This window comes from Berghia stephanieae, chromosome 12, assembly GCF_034508935.2.
Source record: "Berghia stephanieae isolate SIO BIC M18660-M18661 chromosome 12, UCSD_Bste_1.3, whole genome shotgun sequence".
In the NCBI taxonomy this organism is placed as follows: Eukaryota; Metazoa; Mollusca; class Gastropoda; order Nudibranchia; family Aeolidiidae; genus Berghia; species Berghia stephanieae.
In genome coordinates this window covers 14,110,078-14,131,330 of record NC_088371.1, presented here as the reverse complement: position 1 = coordinate 14,131,330, position 21,253 = coordinate 14,110,078, and the positions used below count along the sequence as shown (strand labels likewise).

Sequence of the window (21,253 nt, the reverse complement as noted above, 5' to 3'; positions counted from 1 at the left end):
AGTAGTAGCAATAAAAGAACTATAGTCCATTTCACAATCCTTGCGCACGCGTTGACGTGTGAACAAGCATCTGATTGATTTTAATGATAATTGGCTCGGACACTAGAATTGTCAGTGACATTAGGCCGTTTTTTTTTCATTGGTTACAATACCATACTTTGGGGTTTTTCTTCTTTACGTTATATAAATAAAAAAAAACGATGGGATGCGTGAATTTTTGGAGGGTTTACAATTAAAAAATTATACACAGTGAATTCTATTTTGATGACAATCACTGAACTCCTCACAGGCTTGAGTAGGGTTGACTTTTCACGAGATTCATGTGCACTACTCACAAAGATTGCCACCCTGAATTCAAAATGGCACAGCAAATTGTACATAATTTGTACACGCTTGACATAAACAATTGTTACATTTTAACAGTTGAAAGCCAGAGGCATAGCTTCCTGTTGTGATTTCTACATTTTTAAAAACTGATAACAATATGGATTAAACATGCAAATATGTCACAATAAGAAAAAGTATTTCTCCAGAGAGGCGAAGCGCAGAATTCTTTTTCGTAGCATGCGGCGAATAGCTATGCTATTAATAGATTGCCTACGACCAGGAACTCAGAGCGGAGAGGTCAACTTAATAAGTATGCCATTTTAATTATGCACCACTTGTATTTGAAAACTGCGGTTCTTTAAAAAGTTTATACTGAACAAAACTTACATGGAATCTGGTATTAAAGAAGTTTAGCTTCAATGATATTTCACATTATTATATTCAAAGGACCTCCCCCCAACCATCCCCAGTGAATATATTCAAGAATGGCAAACATTCAGCGTGCTCTATGGGTGACCAGTGATATTTCGTGACATGTCTTGTGCGACCTTTATTAGTTGTCTTGCTTAACAGTTGGTCGGAGATTATGTCTTTGTGAAAGACATTTCGAAGGCATTTCTCCTAGCCCTATCGAAGACGGGGGGGGGGGGGGGAAATTTGGAGAATTTCCTCTGCTTCCTACTTCCTCAGCCCAGAGGATCCATTTTATTCTATTTGTTTTCAACTTTCATTTGTTTAATGTTATGCTGGCGAAGGTTTTGTACCCGAAACGACCATTGTCTGTACCGTTCCTATCCGAAGCATTTCCATTATCACATTTTCGTTGGCGAACAGCGTAGCTCGGTGGTACGGTCTTTGCTTTGTACCCTAAAGGTACCGAGTTCGATTACCCGCTGCGTGTGTGGCCTTGATCAAGTCACCTCGCCCTAGCTGAGTATGCGGCGCTGCACTGCGTCTGACGCCTGGGTTATTCCAGTCTCCTCTTGGAATAGGCCCTAAAAACAAATTTCCCCTTTGGGATGAATAAAGGGAATATTGATTTGATTTTTTTTAAAATTATGATGATGATGATGATTATTATTATTATTATTATTATTATTATTATTATTATTATTATTATTATTATTATTATTATTATTATTATTATTATTATTATTATTATTTATTAATTATCATCATCACCATTATTGTTATTACGTTGTAGTGAGGACGACTTTAATTTTACGGGCATTGCTTTTTTAGATTTATTTCGTGGAAACGGCATAGAAACCCTGACAGTTTAAATACCATTTTTAGGTTTTTGACTTGATTGTTTATTGTATAGATAGTATGCGCTTGGGTAAGACTAAGAAGTTCACAACATTGCCATCAGGAAGTATAATGGACCAACACACAAAACTGTTTTGTTTTTTTGTTTTTAAAGGTTTTACGGCACTTGCAACACATTTAGGTCATATCAGCGCCAGTAAAAAGGAAGAAAATAAGACAGTATAAAGTTCTAGAATTACACCCAAGAAAAGGTAAGACAAAGGGGAATTTGTTCAAATAGGAAACAGATGCAGATTCCAAGAGCACGCTATCAAAGTACTCAGTTTGAGATCACCTAAAAGTCTCATCCAGACACAAGGACAGGTCCCCACTAAGAGGAATACACTCAAATGTTTACAAATCATATGTTAAAAATGAAAAGAATAACATTACATAACAGAGAAATTATTTACAAGGAAAAAAAATATCATCTCCCAAAACTTTAACTATACATTCGACTGTTTCCCTCTCAGCCAAAGACTCCGACCTAAGTCAGGACAAAACCAAGCAATCTCATTCCAAGACAAAGACAGAAAGCAATTGGAAAACAGATAAGAGGGGATAGAAGACACAGCAAGTATCTCCCTGCCCGCTATGGGAGGTAGGAACCCCACCCAGACACAAATTTTGTGTGTGTAATCTTGAACGTTTATAGTCTGGTTAATACAGTTTAATGAGAATTACTCATAAACGCGGATTGTAAATGGCAATAACAAAGACATGAGTGACGTCAACTTCAAGCTATCTATGACGACACCATCGACTCTGCAAGGTCGTTTGCATTACTCTGAAATAGACAGGTAGATAACCACGCCTCTCGGACTCTCGTCATAATGTAAACAATGGCAGTGATTGGTAGACACAGCAAACTACACAGGTTTTACTATCGATGGTATGTGTTAAGTAAAATACCCACCGATCTACCTCTTGATCAGTAGAATCAACACAGAAAATTATGTGTAAACTTAAACGTTTATAATATGATCGAGAAAATCGTGTGATAACTAGTCACCCATTTGTCAATATAAAAATAATAACAAAGATCAGATGGAGGTCGAATTCGTTCACGTTATTGTTTTAAAAACAACCAACTATGTTTGTCCGAGCACGTGTGAAGGTGTGTCACAAATTCCATGTTTTGGTTGGTCAAAAATCTACTGGTTAATTGAGTAATGTTAAAGCTTTATCCATGGGAGATGACTCTCCGACTTTATCAGACTTCTTCAGCTACCTGTGTGAAAAAGATCTCAAGCAAATAATGCTCACATTTATTATATTGGCGGTGCATAAGCACAACCCTCGTCACATATTCCGTTTTGGTGACGATCGTCAATCTTGAAAATTACGAGGGTCATGATTGAAAGTGGAGAGAAAAATAATTGGTGTGAATGCGATTCGTATATAAATAAAAGAGTGTAGTGTTATACATTGCTAATATGTTGTGTTGCGAGCTTTAGTAACATTTTGTTATTTATTGTTATTTTGCAGTTGTTACCCTAAAAGTAATTTTGTCAACTGAATAAAGTTACAGTGGTGACCCCGACGTCAGGATTGAACACACCCTTCCTTCAACATGCCAAACAATCAGGATACCCATGAAGCCAACGCAGTGTCCATCAAACTACCAACCTTTTGGCCCCAAAGAGCTCAAATTTGGTTCGTTCAGGCCGAGGCACAATTCACAATTAAAGGAATCACAGCTGACGTAACTAAATACAGTTATGTCACAGCATCCCTCGACCAAGACACTGCCACCAGAGTTCTCGACATCCTGACCAACCCACCAAGCACTAACAAATATGAAACCCTCAAACAAAGACTCATAGACAATTACAAACTTTCTGAAAGAGAAGCCGCATCTCGCATCTTAGACATTGGTGGTCTGGGTGATTCCAAACCAAGCGAACTATTGGACAAGAACCAGGATTCCTTTTTAAGGAAGTTTTTCTACGCCAACTACCAGCAGAAGTCCAATCCTTGGTAACTCAACAGGATTATCCGACCCTCCGGGACCTGGCCAAATCAGCAGACAAACACTTTATGTCCACCGGAGCTACCATTAATGCAACAATGAAAGGAGGCAAACACAACAAACGAGATGGATCACGCCATCAACACAGTAAGACACCCGACCCCGGATTTGTGTTGGTACCACCAAAAATTCGGCAAACAGGCTACAAAATGCACCACTCCTTGCAAATTTTCGGAAAACTGGACAGCCGGCCACATATAAGCAATATGGTGGCCGGCTCCAAGGAAACCTTCTGTTTGCATATGATAAACAATCTGGCCGCAACTTTCTGATCGATACAGGAGCTGAGATCAGTGTGTTACCGGCTTCAACAAACGACCTTCGCCGCGGACAACACGGGTTCCCGTTAGCAGCCGCCAATGGTACACTCATCAAATCATATGGACAACGTAAACTGTCCTTACACATAGGATCACACCAGTATGAACGGACATTTACACTGGCAGCCGTCAACAGACCAATTTTAGGGGCAGATTTCCTTCGGGTTCATTCACTACTCGTCGATCTGAAGGGCAATCGCCTAATGCACAGCGGCACCTATGCTTCAGTCTCACTCATGACTTCACAGCATACAGCCCCACACATCTCAATCATCACAACTGACGATGAGAATCAGTTCACTCAACTGTTATCTACACGGCCAGCACTCACTTCGCCCACGTTTTCATGTCCCACAACAAAGCATTCTGTGGAACACCATATAACCACAACGGGCCCTCCAGTACACTCAAAAGCACGCCGTCTGGCACCAGACAAACTAGCAGTAGCAAAATCGGAGTTTGACAACATGGAGGCTCTAGGAATCGTACGTCGTTCCAACAGTCCGTGGGCATCGCCTCTACATGTGGCACCTAAACCCAAAGGAGGTTGGAGACCATGTGGAGACTACCGCAGGTTAAACGGTTCTACTACTCCAGATCGCTACCCGATTCCTCACATACAAGACCTCTCAGCAAGACTATCAGGTTGCAAAATCTTCTCAAAAGTCGACCTCATTCGCGGTTACCATCAGATCCCAGTCCACGAGCAGGACATCCCCAAGACAGCAATCATAACCCCATTTGGCCTCTATGAATTCCTCCGGATGCCCTTTGGGTTAAAAAACGCTGCACAGACTTTCCAGAGACTGATGGACACAGTTTGTCAGGGTTTGAACTTCACATTTGTTTACCTTGATGACATCCTCATAGCTAGCAAAAATGCAGAAGAACAAAAAACACTTGAATGCCCTTTTTGATAGGCTAGAGAAATATGGATAAGTGGTGAATTCAGACAAGTGCATTTTCGGGGTGAAAGAGATTGATTTCCTTGGACACAGGATCATTTGTCACGGAGCAACTCCTCTTCCAGCGAAAGTGGAGGCAATTCGCTCATTCCCCACCCCTACAACAACATCAGGCTTACAGGAATTTGTTGGCATGGTCAATTTCTACCACCGTTTCATGCCAGCAGCAGCTCAACTAATGCAACCACTTTACAAGGCATTGGCTGGTCAAACAAAAAAATCTGCACCCCTTCAATTGACAGATACCCTACAACACGCTTTCAAGTCAACAAAAGAAGCCTTGGCCCAAGCAACTATGTTGTCCCACCCGCAGACATCAGCTCCTACTTCACTGACAGTAGACGCTTCTGACATAGCGATGGGGGAGTACTAGAACAAAACATTGACGGCCAATGGAAACCTCTCGCCTTTTTCAGCCGCCAGCTTCGTCCTCCGGAACAGAAATACAGCGCTTTTGATCGGGAGCTCCTGGCTGTCCACTGTGGCGTTCGGCATTTCCGTTACTTCTTGGAAGGACGAATATTCACCATTTTCACGGATCATAAACCACTAACATTTGCAATGAACAAGGTTTCAGAACCATGGTCCGCACGCCAACAACGACAACTATCTGCCATCTTAGAATTCTCAACTGATATCAAACACATATCAGGAAAAGACAATCCAGTAGCTGATGCGTTGTCAAGAACAACAGTAGAACACGACACCTCAGACGACTTCGGTCTCAGTGCGATTTCTGAGGGAATATATTATGAGGCCATGGCAACAGCTCAATTGAATGATGAGGAGGTCCAATCACTACGCACCCCAGAAACATCCCTGCAACTGAAAGACATTTCTTACGGGACTAATGGCACTACAGTTCTCTGTGACCTATCGACCGGAAGAGCACGGCCAGTGGTTCCCAAATCATGGCAACGAAAGATGTTCGACGCCATCCATGGTCTTTCACATCCAGGAATCAGAGCTACCCGCCGACTAATTTCACAGAAAATGGTATGGAAGGGAATGACCAAACAGATCAATGCATGGGCAAAGACCTGCACATCATGCCAAAGGGCAAAAGTACACAGACACACGAGGGCGCCCCTGGGGGAATATGAAAAACCCAGCGGACGTTTCAGCCATGTCAACATCGATTTGGTTGGACCACTGCCCCCCTCACGTGGTTATACATATCTGCTTTCGATGGTGGACAGATTTACCAGATGGCCTGAAGCAATACCCATTACCAGTCACTGATACAGAAGAAATAGCACGAGCATTCATCGCACACTGGGTTGCTAGATTCGGAGTACCAGAGAACATTTCATCAGACCGAGGACCACAGTTCACTTCACAGTTGTGGTCAAACGTGTGCACACTCCTTGGTACTCAAATCAAACAAACAACAGCTTACCATCCCCAAGCAAATGGATTGGTTGAACGTTTCCACCGCCGCATGAAGGAAGCCGTTCGAGCAAAACTAGAAGGACCAAACTGGATTGATCAACTTCACTGGGTGATGTTAGGTATACGTACCGCCCCAAAAGAAGACCTCGATACCTCGTCGGCAGAACTCGTATATGGGGCACCTATTACAGTACCTGGAGACTTTGTTCCTGGTCCGGATCCCAACACCAATACTCCTGAAATGTTGAAAAACCTCCGTGAGAAAGTGGGTCAACTTCGTCCAGTTCCTCCGTCCACGCATAAAAAAGCAACAAGCTTCGTACCACGGGACATCAGCAAAGCTAAATACGTGTTCATACGTCATGATGGACATCGAAGACCACTCCAAATGAACAAGGTTTCAGAACCATGGTCCGCACGCCAACAACGACAACTATCTGCCATCTTAGAATTCTCAACTGATATCAAACACATATCAGGAAAAGACAATCCAGTAGCTGATGCGTTGTCAAGAACAACAGTAGAACACGACACCTCAGACGACTTCGGTCTCAGTGCGATTTCTGAGGGAATATATTATGAGGCCATGGCAACAGCTCAATTGAATGATGAGGAGGTCCAATCACTACGCACCCCAGAAACATCCCTGCAACTGAAAGACATTTCTTACGGGACTAATGGCACTACAGTTCTCTGTGACCTATCGACCGGAAGAGCACGGCCAGTGGTTCCCAAATCATGGCAACGAAAGATGTTCGACGCCATCCATGGTCTTTCACATCCAGGAATCAGAGCTACCCGCCGACTAATTTCACAGAAAATGGTATGGAAGGGAATGACCAAACAGATCAATGCATGGGCAAAGACCTGCACATCATGCCAAAGGGCAAAAGTACACAGACACACGAGGGCGCCCCTGGGGGAATATGAAAAACCCAGCGGACGTTTCAGCCATGTCAACATCGATTTGGTTGGACCACTGCCCCCCTCACGTGGTTATACATATCTGCTTTCGATGGTGGACAGATTTACCAGATGGCCTGAAGCAATACCCATTACCAGTACTGATACAGAAGAAATAGCACGAGCATTCATCGCACACTGGGTTGCTAGATTCGGAGTACCAGAGAACATTTCATCAGACCGAGGACCACAGTTCACTTCACAGTTGTGGTCAAACGTGTGCACACTCCTTGGTACTCAAATCAAACAAACAACAGCTTACCATCCCCAAGCAAATGGATTGGTTGAACGTTTCCACCGCCGCATGAAGGAAGCCGTTCGAGCGAAACTAGAAGGAACAAACTGGATTGATCAACTTCACTGGGTGATGTTAGGTATACGTACCGCCCCAAAAGAAGACCTCGATACCTCGTCGGCAGAACTCGTATATGGGGCACCTATTACAGTACCTGGAGACTTTGTTCCTGGTCCGGATCCCAACACCAATACTCCTGAAATGTTGAAAAACCTCCGTGAGAAAGTGGGTCAACTTCGTCCAGTTCCTCCGTCCACGCATAAAAAAGCAACAAGCTTCGTACCACGGGACATCAGCAAAGCTAAATACGTGTTCATACGTCATGATGGACATCGAAGACCACTCCAGGCTCCGTACACAGGACCGTATAGAGTTCTAGAAACCGGTGACAAAGTTTTCAAACTACAAGTAGGAAACAAAGAAGACTCAGTCTCAATCGACAGACTAAAACCCGCACACTATGACATTGATCAACCTGTTCAGGTACATGAACCACCACGAACGGGAAGACCGAAGAAAGCACAGAACACGGGAGAGAGTAAAACGGGTGCAGCCAACCAGGAGAAACGTATGATCTTTCCTGATGAGGAAACGTTGCAGACCGAATCCAAACGCACTGAAAGGGGACGATTATCCAAACCCCCTGATCGGCTGGATTTATGACAAATGAACAAAAGCTCTGGCGGGAGCTATGTAGTGTTATACATTGTTAATATGTTGTGTTGCGAGCTTTAGTAACATTTTGTTATTTATTGTTATTTTGCAGTTGTTACCCTAAAAGTAATTTTGTCAACTGAATAAAGTTACAAGAGGTCTATACAATTACTCCCCCCCCCCCTTTTTTTTTTCAATCTCTTTCCCTCTCCCTCTCTGTGTGTAACCCGAAGAAGGCCAAAGGCCGAAACGTTTACTTTGTGTTGCCCACTTTTGTGAGTCACATTCACTCCGATTATTTTCCAATCCACAAAGGCAACGCACCAATCGCCAATCTCCTTTCCTTTCAGTTCTTTATGAAGCATTGCATCGTGGGATTGGTTTTGAAAACTTTTTGTTGTTGTTGTTGAATACCACATTGGCTATTTTGAGTTTTCTCCAATTTTAATATTCGGACAAATTATAAAATTAAAATCAAGAAAACAAATGAACTATTGATCCTGTAATAATATAACGGTCACGGACAGAAAATAAGAAAATATACAATCTGAACTCACTATAGTTTTCTCATCTACTTGATTCTTTTGATAAAGTAACTTTGGTTATATTTATATTTTTCACCTGCCCCTGACACATCGAGCCTCGAAATCGATGATTTTTGTTGAAGAAAAAAAAAAAGGGAGAGAAAACGAGTGGAAGGGAAGTTTGACGTGAGGCTTGTGTCACTGAACAAAAATATTGTATTATTTAAAGTTAGTAAAGGAAATGGGATTTAAATGAACGATTTTCAGGTGAGTAATTAACCATATCTCAGTGCTTTAAAGCAGCGACTGCTGAAATGCATCGTTATTATAAATTATAGACAAAACCATTTGTGGTCAGCGGGTGAATGTAATGTGAAGGTCCAAAATGGGAGAAAATGGCGGCTGTCGACTTCTTTGTGTTGTGGGTTTTTTTTTCTTCTTCTTCTTCTCTTCTTTCACATGTTGCTGGTCAATAGATTACAAGAGTGATCGATTATCAACGAATTTATCTCATTCTGCATTAAAATGAATTATTTTAGAATTAAGTTAGAGCGTAACAATTACGTGGGGATGGTGGGGTGGGGAACGTTTTTTTTTTTTGCACAAATTATTTCGTGTGGCCAGGACCGGACCTTTTCCTTCGCCTTCGCCTTTATTCAGCATTGTCATGGGCTGGTCCCAAGTAATGGCACACTCGACTCAGCATCATCATCGTCGTCGTTCTGTAGTCTTGTAGGCTGTAGTATTGGCCCCAGTTCGAGTGTCGATCCACTGATCCACAGGTCACAATTTCATATTCTTTTTCTCCTCCACTGCAGCTATCCGGACTCAGTCTGAATAGCCACATATTCAGACTCAGTTCCAATGCGCATGTGCACTCAACCGATTATTCGGACTAAGTCTGAATAGTCTTCCATGGCAGTAGTTATTGCTTTTTTAAAAATTATTTTTTGTTTGTTGATCCTAGATTTAGATAGGTATTGATAATTGCATAAAATAAATGAAAATGCAAATCAAAATTACGATTGTAGTCTAAACCCGCTTTATTTGATGAGAAAGACAAAATCATGGATCAATTGCAAGTCCAGATGGAAATTAAAAAGAAAAGAGTTTAAAATCTTCCAAAACAGTCTCTATATACTATAGTCTATAAAGTAAACCTAGAAGATTACCTCACATTTAACAAGGACAAAAGAACAAGAGTAAGAGGCCACTGTTATAAACTTGTCAAACAAAATTGCCGTTTGAAAATCAGAAAAAATTTCTTTAATCAGCGAATTGTTGAGACATGGAATAGCCTGCCTGAAAAAAATAGTTACAGCGCCAAGCATAAACACAGGGTGTCCAGCGAGATAGTCGGATTTTTTACCAAAAGGTTGGATAATTGCACCCGAGGTCGGATATGTAAAGTGATCGTGCGATTCCGAGTGGAAATGCGAAACGCGTTTGCAACGAATACGCTGATTGCTAAAATCAACTCGACCCTACCTATGAAAATACTGAAAAATACCGAATCCGAATAAAGGAGAGTTAACTACCTTGAGAGCTCTTCAATGTTAGCCTCGATATACTTTGAATATTCTAAGACAGTATTGATACTTTCACTATTTGTTACAAATATTGCAGGCCTGCCAACCAGTACGATTAATCGTATTTTAGTACGATTTTTGGACCCCAAATAAGCGAATACGATTTTCGTGGATTTAATACGATTTTTTAAAAGATGTGAATGATGTTGATGATGCATTGATACACATGTGTCGTGTCGTACACCAACTGTTGACTGTGTTTCTGAATGAATGATGCATCACATTTAATACTATAGTTATTTCAGTTGCTTATATGATGCCGGTTTTCACCAATATTTTTCATTATGCATAGAAGCTTGTTTTATACTTTAAATAGTCTCAGACCAGATTTAAACTTTTGCCACTTATTAAATAGAAAATTCTAAGTGAAAGTTTAATTGAACCAATATCTTTGACTGTGAAGCCTTCAATTAAAAACTGTATAGCTAATTAACTTAAACATAAATGGGTTATTTCCCTTTATAATAACTAAAATTACTCTATTTTGATTTATAAAATTTATAATGATCTTTTTTTCCTTAATTATTTTGTACGAATCTTGAATTACAAAGTGGGCAGCTTTGGGAACAGTATTTGGTTCAAAATGAATTCTCCATAACTTTAGAAGTATTTAACTTGTCTTTGCATATTACATACTTAGGAATTTCCCATCATTTGACCAAAGTAATAGTATTAATAGGATGTAGTAGTAAAAGTAGTAGTAGTAGTAGTTAGTAGTAGGAGGAGGAGGATGAATCCTCAAAAAAAAAAAAGAGAGAGAGAGAGAGAGAGAACATATATAGAAAATATCTTGCACTGTTTCAAAATGACATGTATTGAATTGAAGACCACTCTCCCAAATATTATATCTCAAAACTTACTCATAACTGATTTACTGGGCTAGCAGATATCACCATCACAAGTTCATTTGGTACATCAGCATCATCCCCACATCATCATCTCTTACTACCACCGTCATGGCATCACCACTTCTACAACCACCACCACATCACTTCTACCACCAGTTTCATCATCATCCCCACCACCACTAGAGCACCATCGCTACAACAACCACCACTTCTTCCACTGACACTAGCATCAATACTACATACATGTTTGGGGCCTTTTGGTCATTTCTTTGAGTGTTTCGAAAGCAATTTCCTTAGATATTGCAATTTCTAAGCCTTATCCTAATTTAAAATGGTCATTGAGTTTTAGTTTCTTGATAAATCAATAATTTTGTAATCACTAGAGATTGCTTGAATGATGAAGATCAGAGTTTATTTTGATTTGGGTTTGGTGTTAGCTTTTATATAAATTTGTGTATAGTGCGCACTTTTTTTCCACTCACGCGGACAAAATACACTTTTTTGTTTAAAAAATACACTTTTTAGGGTCATAGAATACACTTTTCATCTGGGAAGGTTGGCAGGTCTGAATATTATTTTAATTAAGAATAAAATTAAATCCACATCTTTGATTGGAAGGAATTCAATCAGAAAATCATTGCTTATATAGATCAAACATGAAAATGATTATTTCCCTTTATTAATTTATGAAATATATAAATTTAATCCCATTAAAAAACATCTTCATCAGATTTTAATTATTTTTTTTTTCAAGCAAGCTTTTGTAACGGTTTAGGTTCAAGAAAAATAAGTACACTCCATTTTTAGGTGTGTTTATCTTGTCAAAGTAAAGAAGTAGGAATTCTCTAATATTTAGAGGTGCATTTTACTATAACTACTATTATAGTATACTACTTAAAGACCATTATGTTGCATGAAAGAAAACATATGCAATCATCTACTTTTTATCTGAACTCACCTAATTTTTACCCCAAAACGCCCTCTCAAGTAATGTACCAGGTTGGCAGTTATGCATTTCTAACCATCTTAAGTTATTTCATTTATTTTACAATTGTGCTTCTTGTGTATTGGTCCTTATCAAAGTTGAGACAGTTGAATTCTTTCTTTATATTGTCTGTTCTGAAATTTTGATCTCATTGTGGAAAGTGTCATTTTAATGATTCAAATGTGCTGGTACTAAACCCGATAATTTAGCAACTTTTGGACTGGCCTCTGTTATCTCAAACTTGTTAGTGTTAGTAATAGTAATTAAAAAGGCTGACTTTTATATGTTGCGATTCGATGAAGGGGGGATTGGGGGAGGGGGGTGGCACACGTCGTCCCCTCATCCCGGGCCAAATGAGCGTTCCTTATTTTATTTTTGAAAAGTTGGCAGCTATGGAGTTATAACACTTGTCATTTTCACATTGCCCATTTCAATTTCCTCTCTGATACTACACTTATTTATTTTAAACTGTTGTCTTGGTTTGTCCAAAAGTTGGAGTCAATTTTTGTGGAAGTATTTGCAGGTCTAATTTTTTTCTAGCTCTAAAGAAAAATTTCAAACGGGAATGAAGTATTTGAAGATTGAATTGAAGGGAGTTAATTTATTTTTGTGTTTTAATTTATTTTTTCCTTAGCCTTGAAGACCTGTGATAACCTTAGACAGTATGGCTCTGCCTAATTTGAGAGGAGGAACTGTGGTAGCTTCACCCATACAACCACGTAAGTCATTATCATTTTCAAATTGTATGCAGCTCAGTAAAGTTGTCATATGAAAAGTCAGACAAGTCTTGATTCTTATTCTGATTAATGAACTGATTAATATTCTTAGGTGCTATAATTATAATTACATCTTCAGTCGTATATTTCTCAAGTGAAATAATAGTACTAGTACTTGATTTGAATAAATTATTTAATATTCATCTCTTAGACTCTTTCATTAACTTTTTTTTTCTAAACATTTATTTAGTCTACATCGCTCTTAACTTTGATGCACTAGTTATTATTTACTTTTCTTTTTTCTTTTTCAATGTTTCAGAGAAAACAAAATTTCTCCCATCCACTCCAGGGTCAGGTGACAAGGTAAGCATGCATTTTTTTATTATTATTATTATTATTATTATTATTATTATTATTATTATTATTATTATTATTATTATTATTATTATTATTATTATTATTATATTGCTGTTATTATATAAATGACAATAATATTTATGTTGACATATGTAAAGGTATATTTATTTTTTTTTTGAAAAACTATATTTTTTCTTAGGAGACAAAGACTGTTGGAAGTAGCCCCTTCCTTGCCTCTTCTCATGGACATCCCAATTTTCAGCCCACAAAGTCTAAATCTATGCCTGCTGTAAGTATGACTGTTCAGTTGCAAGTATTTATATCCTTTTTAGCCATAGGCCTTTTGAGCTGGAGTTTTTGCAGATTATATAGCCAGTAACTATTGCTTACTACCCTTCAGATGAGACCCAGTTACCTCTTATCACCGCTGAATCGACAGAGGGGTAGGAAAAGAATCTTGATTCAAAAGAAATCTGTTAATGAAGCTAGTTCGTCAAGCTATTAATATAAACATGCTATTGTGTTTGACGACATGATCTTTATATTGGTTGATAAACCGGCCTTTTATACGTTTTTGGAGCAAATCGTATTCTATTGAAATTGTGACAAATTAATATTTAAGTATCGTTTCCATTTCAGGTATTCATGCTGCATTATTTTACCATTTATCATAAGCTATTGGGCTCAAAATCGTGTTAAATAGTTATCACAGTTTTTAATAATTTCTTCTTGTTATTATTAATGTCACTTTTGTGTGTGTGTGTGGGGGGGGGGGGGGGGGGGGGTTGTCATTTTTATTGTGCCTTTGAGCAGAAAGTTATTATGAATTTACATTATGTTGTTGGTATAATAAATGATTGAATTTACCATTTACTCTTTCTTCAGGTCAGCAGAAATTCTGGGCAGGTACTGTAGTTTTTGTATTTTTTGTCTTAAATGAATTAGATTTCAATTACAGACTCCCAGTTCTCTAAGTTTTGGATTGCAGTTTTATCCGCATATTCAGAATCCAAACTCATTTATAAAATCCAAACTATTGACTAATTTGAGAATCTCATGTTATTTTTAAAAATTACACAATAAGATCTTTGAATGTCTACGTCACAGATGTGTTGTGGAGAATATTTTTATTCAGATGATCTATTTCCATATTAAACATTTAGTTATATAGTATTTTGACATGTTGATAGCACACATGAATAAAACCCAACTTAGTAACTCTAATGGCCAGCGAAAGCTTGCGAAAAGTAGATTGGAATGAGCAACACAAACATCATAATCTGTTCCCTAATGAAGTCTTATATTTTAAAGACTGGCAAAGCCATAAATGTGACATGCAGAATCATTGGTATAAGTTTTCTAAAGTAAACGCCTGGATTTGCTAATCATTTTCTAGAGATGCAAAAGGGAAACATATGCAAGTCATGAACCATGGAATCGAAAAATTTCTTGTCTTATTCATTGAGATTAAATTGGGCTGCCCGTGGGAGAATCATTTTTTTATTTGAGATGTCTTGCAACATATTTCTTTTCTATGGTTCACAAGACATGCTCTTTACATATTTGTGTGGTTCATGTTACTTTGTTGTTTAAGGTCTACTTACACAGTTAAAATGACAACTCTGTTTTCATTATTATGTTTCGAATTTCTTTCAACATGCGTTGCAATCGTCTCCTATTCCCCCACCATCAAAACGTTTCCAGTCGGAGGGGCGGGTGCCAAAGCCTCCCAAACCACCAGACAAGCCCTTAATGCCTTACATGAGATACAGCCGAAAGGTAATTGGAAAGGTTTGTCCACACCATTTTCTACCATATCTACCACTTACCCGTCAGACGGCTGTCTGTATCATTGTCAATATTATCATTATTATTATCTATTATCATCATTGCCTGACTGTGTGTCATTGTACCTTTGTGGTAAGATGTCAAAACATAAAAGTGTTAGTGTGTAGTGGTATGCGCTCTGCTTTTGTACTTTATTACTTCCGTCATTCACAGTGTGTAACTTGAATTATTTTACTGTAAGTGGTCCTGTATTCTTTAAGTTAATTTCTTTTATTACCTTATTTAATAATTTCTTTATTTTTTTTTTTTTTTTTTTTTTTTGCTGCTGTGATTTTTGTTTAGTGATAAATATTACAGGAGAGGAGAATTGGGAAGTTTCTCGTGTTTAATGATCATATTTCTCAAATATTATGTTTTTGTTTTTCAATGACATTTATTTATTGAGTTATTTTTTCAATATCTTTGGATTAGGTAGCTTATCTTTTCTGTCACATACGTCTCCCTGAAATAATTTCAGTGATGGTTATATATATTTTGTCAATGGTAGGTCTGCATGCATAAAGTTCATGATAACCTTGTACTCAAATGATCGTGTAAAGGAAAAGGTGTCAGTGTTCAGTTAAGGCGACTCATAAAGGTCAACCCTTCTGTAAATTTTCATAGGAATGGTCCGAACTTGAATTAAGCAGTAGCCACTTAATTGGCTTTTTCATTTGAATTTGGTCAAGAGATGATAGATTTCCCCAAAATTACAATAAGGATCGCATGTATGACATTTCTTTTGGCTGTTATCTGCATTATTGATTTCGGAATTTTTTATTTAAAAAAAAACAAACAATTATTTAAAAAATTGTTTTTTTTATGCCTGGGGAAAATAATTCTGGTGTGCTGTCTGTCCATGACTGCAATAATACTCTTGAAGGTTATATTGGGTGAAAGTAAGACATCGCAAATAGTCCGTTGGAATAGGGTGGAACGAATAATGTTGACATCACCCAGGTCTTTGTTATTGTTTTTTTAGATCCCAGTTGGGTGGTTAGTTCTCACTCAAAAATTGTAATCAGGATATAGAGGTTAGGGTTAGGGGTCACACATACTTTCATACTTTTGTGTGTTGGTACCTTTCATCTGGCGGACAGATGTTGTGAGTCTTTTAATTCTACATATAGTATCAATGTTATAAAGAACATAATTGTCACATGGCATCTGCCATTCATATTTATGGTCCATTTTCTTTCTTTCTCAGTACTAAGCCCTAATTTCACAATTTGTATTATTATTATATTATTATTATTATTAATATTATTATTTATTTATTTATTTTTTATTTTATTAAATTTGGAAAGAAACTTCTGATATTGATTTCAAAAAAACAAAACAATTTTACGAGATGATGAGTTCCATGTGTACACTGTAATGGCTTCCATGTGCATGATTTACATGTTTAGATAGACGCTTCTAGTCGACACTGTTCCTGTTGGTTTATTTTTTCATTTGAATTCAAAAAGTGAGCAAGTGCACACGAGATGAATCTCTTCATTTGTTATTGATGTTTCATTGACCAAAGACATTTAGAGAGTGTGAATATTTTTATACTTTGTGATAGTCTACAATTTGGTTTGCATGGCTTTTTATGAAGAAGAACGAGTCCTGGAAGAATTATTTGTTGAAACGAATTAACTGGTTTCTACTGATTATGTTGCGTGTCATTCGAAAATTAATGGCTTTGCTTTCCGAAATTGTTGAATTTTGCTATAACTGCATCTCAAGACTGACATTACCAGATCTTCCTGAAGACTTCCTGTCTTGAAGTCTCATTAATCTCAACTGTGAGTTTTTTTTGTTTTTTTTTTGAGTTTTTGTTTTGTTCTATTCTATCAATTATACTCTTGAAATATGTTTTTCAATCTGCTTTGTTATTTCATGGGAGTGCAATAGATTGTTAGCCTCGTGCTTCTTTGTTTGTTTGTTGGGCAATTATGTTTCAATATATGTAGTGACAAGATAGGGAATCAGACCTTCTTACTTACTCTGTCACTTAAAACAAATTCAATAACCAGTGTATACAAATTTTTGGGGGGCTAAATTTGATCAAATTTTTTTTCCTACCTTACATGTATATTCAAGTTAAAATTAGTGAAATTAATGTATTGCTTAGAAATGGATTTGTGGCTTTATTGATCAACATTTTATCTGTAATTTAAGATAAAGGTTTATGTAAATTGGGGAAGAAGACATGAGCATTGAGTGAATACGGATTTTCTCTGTGATAGCTCGATACGTTAATTGCAACTGATTTATTTACTGTTTATTGATTCTGATTTGACACCTCTTTATTTTGGTTACTTGGAAACTTTGTTTTTGATTTCATGTGCATTGTTTGAAGATTTGGAATGATGAAGATGTCCTTTAAAACATCAAAGCCCATCATTTTTAAACCATTCAGCGCCCATTCCGTTTTACGGCTGTCGAGCTTTAGTTATGATTTCATGCCTCATTGACAGTAAATATTACTTTTGCTCAATATGGTGGAGATTTAGATCTGATCGAATTAAAATTATGTTGTTTTTTTTTGTTTTTTCTGGATAGAAATGAATGATACTAAAGACATGATCAGTTTGTCAGTGGGGTGTTATCTTTTTCTCAGTTCGATGACTCATTTTATTTAACACTGATATAGATGTGTTGTTTTGTCCATTTTTTTTCCCCCCTGTACCATTACAACGATTGGATTTTCTGACTTTAATTTTGATTTTTCCTTCTTTTTTTTATTACCTGAGAATTGTCTTCAACTTCCCGCAACCCATTCAGTTTCAATTTATGAGTTGACACCTGTGCGCGATTGATCATACAATTTCTTCAATAAATACTCTCTTGGCACTAAACTTTCCTGTTTGACGTCTCATACCTGCTTATTCCTCTTCCATTATTTCTCAATAATCGTACGATATCGAGTTCATAACACTTATTCTGTTCCAAGAAAAATGAATTTTAAGAATTGAGTCTTTGTGTTGTGTCGCACTGTGTTGCTTCTGCTTACCTACTTTTTATTGATGGATGATAGTTGATGCATGGAAACTTTTATTGTATCTGTTGGTTTTTTTTTGGAAAAAATTTTTGTTTTTTTTTTAAATACCAATTAAATAAGTTCTCCTGTTTTTTATTATCTGATTAGAATTTGTGGATGAATCAGGCTGTTTCTGAAATAACACGGGGTTTAGATTAGACTTAGACCTCTAACAATCATGTTATGATTGCCATGTTTTTTGCATGCTGCTGCTCCTCATCTAACATAACACCGCTTTCATGTCTTCTTGATGTAAATGCATTGTTATTCATTGAAAATATAGATGATGGCTGCTCTCCTCCAGGATTCCAGTCCCATTTGATTAGCTTTCTGCGTGCACACAAAGCAAAACAAAAGAAGGAAAATAATAGCAATGAATGTTGGTAGAATGACTTCAGTTCATTATTGTTTTGTTTTTCTGGAAAGGTTGTTCTTATCACTTATTCATTGATATAGAGATCCTGAGAATGGGAGGAGGGGGGGGAGGGGGGAATAAGAGGCTGGCAGCTCAGTTGATGGAACACTTGCCTCCTGACAGGTCATTGATTTGTTATCAAGATCCATAAGGTTTGGTGAAAAGTCCAAACACAAGGTCCTAATTGTTCTATGCAAAGGGTGGCAAGTTATTGTTCATTTCAGTTTAATGCTGCAGAAAAAAACAAAAGACTTGAGCTTTTATATAGCGCAATATCCACTCAACGTGCTCAAAGCGCTTTACAAGGGGTCCCTGGCCAACAGCAACACATAACATGTAGGACGAGACATGACGCCTGTCAGGCGATATTACAAATTTTTGGGACAGAGACAACGCTGTAAACGGCCAGGTACTCATTTTACACCTGAGTACGGTGAGAGAATGTGAGTAGACTCAACTATGCGCCGAGCGAGGCTCGAACTCAGGACCTTCCGATCAGAAAGCGAGTGTCATACCACTAGACCACATAGTCGCACTGGGATGAACTTTGGCTCTATGAGCCATGAGGGTCAAAAGGACTATTTCAATTTATCATAGTCCTCTTTGAAATATTTTGGCTCGTCATCCTCCTTTGCCTTATGCTGAAATGACCTTAAAGTAAAATTGTTGCAAACACAAAAATAGGGCCTCTTTCTAGATACAAAAATATACTATCTGCTTCTTTAACTGAGATGAACTTTTACTCATTGGGGATTTTTTTCTTAGGGGTGGGAAAACAGCAATTTAGATTTATGCAACCGGTCACTAGCACCAACCAGTGACTGTCTAATTGATAATTTTGTAATTTCTTTTCACAAGATTCTCTCGCTCTCTCTCTCTCTCTCTCTCTCTCTCTCTCTCTCTCTCTCTCTTTCTCTCTCTCTCTCTCTCTCAGCCTTTACTCCCTCACAGCACTCTCTTAGACGAACATACGCTGTCACGTTTCTTTTCAATCACCTTACGGCCGTACTCATTTTCCCTGATACTAAATTGTGCTCACTATGCTCCGCGACTCACTCTGACCTTCGATCAAGCTGTCATCACTAACCACATAGTCGCACTGATCTTGCTCTATGCCATTAAAAGTCTTTCAATTTATCTAGTCCTCTTGAAATCTTTGCTCGTCATCCTCCTTTGCCTTCTGAAATTACCTTATAATTTGAAACACAAATGCTCTCTTCTCTATCATATACTATCTCTTCTTTACTATAACTTCTTCTCTCTGACTCTTTTCTTTCTTAGGTGCATCAATTTATTTTGCACTCTCTCATCCACCCTGACTGTCTATCTTATCTTTGTCATTTCTTTCACTCTCTCCTCTCTCTCTCTCTCTCTCTCTCTCTCTCTCTCTCTCTCTCTCTCTCTCTCTCTCTCTCTCTCTCTCTCTCTCTCTCTCTCTCTCTCTCTCTCTCTCTCTCTCTCTCTCTCCACACAAAGAATTTCATTATTTTCCATAAAGATTATTGGAGTGCTCTTCTGTAACAGAAAGTTTACCATGACAAGGTGTAATGAGTGCTGTGGTCATTGTATGGCATTGGTGACGGTTAAGGACCAAGTTGTCATAAAATAGGATAAGTTGGTGTGTAGGGACTCTTTTATTTAGCATTTTTTTTTAGTTTAGTCGCTGTATCTAGAAATTTCATATTGGTCATTAGGGAACTCGTAAATGCTGAACTGTGTGAATTTGATTCAAAGGAGGCCCTACCCCTTTCTCTGACATTGTTTTTGCCCTCTTTACTGTATATGGTGTTGCACTTTTTTTTAAAAGTGCTCAATGTGCTTCTCTGACCTTGATGTACTTATCCAAAAGGATTTCTATGTCATACTGGGATTCTCTTTGTAGCAAGAGTACACTTGCAGTATCATTATTCACAAATTCATTCTTGTTTGAATCTAGCATTGCAACATGCCTAAAGTGCAAGCATAAGGGACTAAAAACAGGTGGCACTATTTGCTGTCATTGGCATTTATCCTGTCACTGAGTTTGCTCAATGACATATGATGTTATAATGGATGGATAGGTCTATTGTTAAAGAAAACATTTTATAGCCCATCGTGATTTTGGTAATCTGGTTATGACAGGCATACTGGAGTAAAATTCATGGAAGAAAGAGGAGAGAAAATAAAACTTACGAGATGGATGGTTGTCTATTGACACCAAGGCAAAATTTGTCATCAGTTTAGAATGATATTTCGCAGGGAAATAGTCGTCGTCCATTTGGGCAAACTTTGCACTGAGACTGGGCGTTTAGGCACTTACCATGCAGCATATAGGACAAGACAAGACATCTAGACGCTATTACAATGTTATTTTCCAGACATACTTTTATGGACTAGTAATTTATTTTACCCATGGGCGTAGTGATAGAATGTTGTTAAAGGTCCTTTTCCTAGGACTCTGTCACTCCGACAGGACTGGAACCAAGGACTTGCATATCAGAAGTCGAGCGTTATACCACGAAGCTGCACAAGACATAATCATTATAGTATTTCCTTTTAGTTTGTTTTTATTTGGTATTATATAAAATAGGCTCATACAGGAACACTTTTTAAAAAATCGATACTGATGTGGGAGCATTAATAAAAAAAAAAATTATAGTGATTGGGTATTGTGTAGTCAGTATTGTTTTGACAAATATTTCTTAAATTTCAAATAACTGGTAAAGGTT

At 37.8% G+C, this 21,253-nt stretch overlaps 1 protein-coding gene across 11 annotated transcripts in view; it reads left to right on the top strand.

Annotated features, from left to right (window-relative positions):
• The first annotated feature begins 8,906 nt into the window (after positions 1 to 8,906).
• Positions 8,907 to 21,253, top strand: part of LOC144958118 (SWI/SNF-related matrix-associated actin-dependent regulator of chromatin subfamily E member 1-like) — a 48,594-nt gene continuing 36,247 nt past the window's right edge. For 6 of the 11 annotated variants that reach the window (XM_078889791.1, XM_078889794.1, XM_078889788.1 and 3 more), the window contains exons 1-6: positions 8,907 to 9,047; positions 12,837 to 12,921; positions 13,238 to 13,281; positions 13,475 to 13,564; positions 14,161 to 14,182; positions 14,936 to 15,066. In XM_078889791.1, coding sequence (XP_078745917.1) covers positions 12,867 to 12,921; positions 13,238 to 13,281; positions 13,475 to 13,564; positions 14,161 to 14,182; positions 14,936 to 15,066 — 342 coding nt within the window. In that variant the 5' untranslated portion in view covers positions 8,907 to 9,047; positions 12,837 to 12,866. Of the gene's footprint in view, positions 9,048 to 12,836; positions 12,922 to 13,237; positions 13,282 to 13,474; positions 13,589 to 14,160; positions 14,183 to 14,935; positions 15,067 to 21,253 lie in introns of all 11 variants that reach the window. The other 5 variants (XM_078889796.1, XM_078889789.1, XM_078889790.1 and 2 more) reach the window with 4 other exon arrangements.